Source organism: Ananas comosus, linkage group 3 (assembly GCF_001540865.1).
Source record: "Ananas comosus cultivar F153 linkage group 3, ASM154086v1, whole genome shotgun sequence".
Classification (NCBI taxonomy): domain Eukaryota; kingdom Viridiplantae; phylum Streptophyta; class Magnoliopsida; order Poales; family Bromeliaceae; genus Ananas; species Ananas comosus.
In genome coordinates, this window is record NC_033623.1 from 6,145,096 (window position 1) to 6,150,121 (window position 5,026).

At 47.6% G+C, this 5,026-nt stretch overlaps 1 protein-coding gene across 2 annotated transcripts in view; it reads left to right on the forward strand.

The window, feature by feature from the left end:
* Positions 295-5,026, forward strand: part of LOC109707066 (CLIP-associated protein) — a 63,204-nt gene continuing 58,472 nt past the window's right edge. For both annotated transcript variants that reach the window (XM_020228132.1, XM_020228133.1), the window contains exon 1: positions 295-302. In XM_020228132.1, coding sequence (XP_020083721.1) covers positions 296-302 — 7 coding nt within the window. In that variant the 5' untranslated portion in view covers position 295. The remainder of the gene's footprint in view (positions 303-5,026) is intronic.

Below are 5,026 nucleotides of genomic sequence, written 5' to 3' on the forward strand. Positions count from 1 at the left end.
GGGAGGACAAGAAAGTTCCAAAATGCCCCCGAAGTATCCACGGACTCAATACAGGGGCCGTGGGGCGCAACGGTGTGTCATATGCGGCGGAGGCCACCTGACGTCGTGATGTGAGCAGCGCCAGGGCAGGTGCTTTAAGTGTGGGCAACTGGGGCACTTCGCACGTGACTGCCCAGGAGGGGGAGCTTCACCTGCTCCATCTAGTGCATCAATGCCGGTAGCTCTGGCTTATTATGGAGGAGCTCCACCGGCGACAGCATCAGCGGGGCGCGCGATGACCCCACGACAGCCCGAGATGGCGCGTTCGACCCCGAGCGAACGGGTATTCGCCCCTCAGGTCCAAACCGAAGAGCCTGTAGAGGCAGAGGAGCATCGCCTTGTGGCAGGTATGGTTTTGACTAACGAAGTTCGCTCCAGGGCTATGTTTGATACAGGTGCCACGCACTCATTCAGCAGTAGATCATTTGCACGCATGCATGATATAGTCATAGAGGTAAGTGAGGGTAAGTGGCGAGTTGAGGGCCCTGGGTCGACCTTTAATACTTATGCGGAGCGTTCTTCGTGTCCAGTACAAGTAGGTGATTGGATTCGGATGTTGGAACTCAAGTGCCTTAAAGAGTTCGATGCCATATTGGGCATGGACTGGCTCTCTAAGTATCATGCAACGATTGATTGTAAGAACAGAGTGATCACATTTCGAGAGCCAGGATAGAAGGAGTTTACTTATCGGGCTTGTCGGAGCTCGTGCTTCGCCGCGACAGTGTCGGCAACGAGGGCAAGGAAGTTGGTCAACAGTGGTTGTGTAGCGTTTTTGGCGATCGTTGTAGAAGTGGATCGAGTGGCTCCGACCTTGGAAGAGCAGTCAGTGGTACGGGAGTTCCCTGATGTATTTCCCGAAGAGTTGCCGGGGATACCGCCGGATCGGGAGATCGAGTTCGTCATAGACTTGATTCCTGGTACTGCGCCGATCTCGAAGGCTCCATACTGAATGGCGCCAACGGAACTGAAAGAGTTGAGGAGTCAGTTACAGGACCTCCTCGACAAGCAATTCATCTGACCAAGTGTATCACCGTGGGGAGCCCCGGTGTTATTTGTGAGGAAGAAGGACGGATCGTTTCGACTCTCGTGGATTATCGAGAGTTGAACAGAGTCACGATCAAGAATAAGTACCTACTTCCCCGAATCGATGATTTGTTTGACCAGTTGCAGGGGTCGTGTGTGTACTCGAAAATAGATTTGCAGTCTGGCTATCACCAACTGAGGATCAAGCCGGAGGATGTGCAGAAAACTGTGTTCCGTACGCGGTATGGGCACTATGAATTCACGGTCATGCCATTTGGGCTCACGAATACCTCGGCGGCGTTCATGGATTTGATGAACCATGTCTTCAGGGAGTACATGGATCGATTTGTCGTGGTCTTCATAGACGACATATTGATCTACTCTTGCAACGACGAGGAACATGCCGAGCATCTGAGGATAGTGCTTCAAGTCCTCCGGGAGGAGAAGCTATATGCTAAGCTAAAGAAGTGTGACTTCTGGCTCTGAGAGGTCGCATTTCTAGGGCATGTAATTTTAGAGGGTGGAGTTTCTGTAGACCCGAGGAAAGTTGAGGCGATCAAGGATTGGCCACGCCCGATGAATGTGTCACGCCCTGAGCCCCGCCTATTCAGCCGGTTCGGCACGCCGACAGATCGCCGAACGGACAGAGTTTCCCCTGTACGTTCTAGGCGTTGCAATCAATACAATTACAATAGGTTCCAACCAGGAACAGTATTCAACATAGAACGATTGCATAAGGAGGCAAGCTGTAGATTAGTTCAATAAACAAAATAGATATGATAATAAGATTATGCAACTAACAATACCATGCATTGCCTCGCGATATGCAATATGAAGATCATGCAATAATGCAACTATACAACCAACTAGTAATTCAATCGATTACTACTTTCATCCAATTGGCATTTAAGGTTTTCTGTCCTTTACCATTTTGTCATAAAGTTTCATCTACCTTTACAAGCTAACCGCCCGACTCGGTCTTGAGTCAATCGTCTGCGGAGTACCGCACAAAGCCAGGCTGGAGGCGAAGGACGTCTTACTTGCACCTTAGCCTAATGTCCACTCTACTAGGACTCAACTACCGCTCATGCCTAACTTGCATAATTCTCGTGAGTACATTACCCAATCTACTGGCTAGCCATCTCGATTCGTAGGGAGCCGTCATCGGGACCCCATGTAGGCTATCCTTCGTGACTCAAACTAGGAATCCGAGACCGTCTGCGGGACCCCAAATAGGCTATCCCTTGGGACCCCAAATAGGCCATCCCTATCCCACGGGACCCCAAATAGGCTATCCCACGTGACTAACTCTGGAGCGCATTACTTGTGTGGAGCGACCATCACAAGCTGGGAACAGACAATGAGTATGATCAATTCTGTGTCCACGAGAATATCTTGTCACTAGGACCATCATGCATGTCACGCCCCGGGACCGGCGGAGGCCCTCCCGGTAGCGTGCCCAGACCCGCCATATGTCTACACAGGCGTCTACAATAAAAGCGGAAGTAAAGACAAGCAGTAGAACAGATAGAAGAAGTGAAATAACTAACAACTAATGATATCAGAGCGAGTAAAGTTCTAACATCTACACCAATAGTAATAGAACATAGCTAACACAAGAAAGTAAACATAAGTTATACAGTAACAGCCTCTAATACAAAAGTGGTGGTCACTAATACACTGGTAGAACTCTCAACCTCTCCAAAATAAAACACAACGAGAGGTAGACCACCTAGCGAATCGTCCTCGAAGGAAGCTAGCTCGAAGCAACTCCCTTCCCGCGGTCCCTAGCCTCACCCTGAGTGGAAGGCTCTGAAAAACATCGAGAAAAAGAGGGCGTGAGAACTATAATTTATAGTTCCCAGTGGGCAATTACTGNTATTTATGCCTTATTTTCGGTTTTTGAGGATTTGTTCTCATTATGTTGTTAGAGCTTTGCATTTTTGCCCTGATTTTACCTCTCGACATGTTAGTCAACATTTTCATGCATTATTTCATATTTTGATACAATTGTTTGGTAATTTTTGCTATGTTTTTTCATCAAGACCTAATTTTTCAAATTTTTCGAAAATTAGGATTTTACTGAATTTTGATGCTTGATTTGTCTATGATTTTCATGGTTAAGTGGCTCTAGGATTATCTAGTATATTACATATCAAATTGCTAAGGTTTTTGGAATCACAAATCGATTGTTCTTATGTTCAAAATATATAAATCATTGTGTTTAACAGGGGTTTCTTCGAAAATGTACTCGTGGTTACTTGTTCTTGTGGTTCTTATGGCTGGCGGTGGTCGTGGAAGTAAGCGACAGCGCTCGAAATCTAAAAGGCCGATTGAGTATCAACCAGAGGATGAAGAGAGCGAATATGCTCCTGGCGATGAACCTGAGGAGGACGAGCCGGATTGGGAGACTTTTGTTCCTGAGGTATTGGTTAAGGATAAGGATACTGGGAAAGGCAAAGGAAAAGGAAAAGCCGTGGATAAAGGCAAAGGAAAAGCAACTGAACGTCTCAGTCATCGTAAGTCCGGGGGTGTTGAAATTCGAGAACCGGGTTCTGAGCCACCACGTCACAGTCTACAGGATGTTCCGTCTAATCGACGGTCGATGTACTCGTCGAAACACTGCATTGGTGAGCGAGATGTTGGGGTGGCCAGTATCTGAAAGTTTTGAGGAGNTTGTACCGGTACACGGGATCTTGTACCAGTACAAGAGCTACGAAAATTCAAGACCGAGGCTCGGGTGCGCGGTCCTGCGGCACTGTACCGGTACAGGCCCGATGGCTGTACCGGTACAACCATCAACATTGTACCGGTACAAGACCACCCTTGTACCGGTACAAGACCTGCGAAAATGCAAACCCGAGGCTCGGGTTTGCGAGTTCGCGGCTCTGTACCGGTACAGGCCCAACCTTGTACCGGTACAAGCCCGCCAGACAGCCAATCCGAGAGCTGACCAAAATCCAAATTTTTGGGTTTTGGTGCAAGGCTTTATACCACACCCCTCGGGACACGTGCCATAGGTCGGAGCACAGTCAACGACCTACCAGGAAATCTGAAAAAGTTCAGAGCACAGCTAATCACTCGAACCTCGCAATTCGCAAAAGTCCAGTGTGTTACAATGCACAAGTGTTCTTTTAACACTAAGTTCTAATGCCACTCGTCAAGTTGTTTACTTGGTTGCATGCCACTCGTCACAATGTAATACCTCGACTATTTAGTCATATATCATCATATTCAACAGTGCAAGATTAAGTTATTATTTAACTTGTCTCTAAAGGGTTCTAGGTCACCATTCCTCTATTCTCATGCATCCTGACTCAAATATCAACTCATGTTGCTACACTACTAAGGATCATGCAAGAACAAAAATGCGACTATCCAATACCCTATCATGTATATATATATATCAACTAGCCTCTCATGATATGTCAACATCATATAATGTAATGCACTGGATCTTGCAAATCGCAAGATTCGAGTGTTTGATCTGTGTCTGGAGCTTTTCCATAGTTTTTGTAGGGTCGTTGATAATGTTCCGACCCCTGGCACGCATCCCGAGGATGTTGGAGTGAGACTTGGCACCAAAATCCCAAAATCGGAATTTTTGGACAGCTCTCGGGTAGCCTGCAGCAGAGCTTGTACCGGAACAAGACTGGTCTTGTACTGGTACAAGGTTGATGGTTGTACCGGTACAGCCATCGGGCTTGTACCGGTACAGAGCCGCAGACGCCGCGACCCGAGCCTCGGGTTTGCATTTTCGTGGGCCTTGTACCGGTACAAGAGCTCGTGTACCGGTACAAGGAGGCAGATTTCGAGCAGTTTGAACTGTAGGGGGTTTTTCGCGATTGTGGGCTTTTTATAACAGCACCCACGCCCCTTAGGGCTTTTTTTGTGCTGGAACCAGAGGAGGAGAAGGTGAGAGGAGCTCCACCTTGCTCCACTTGGATTTGATCTCCGTTTTAGA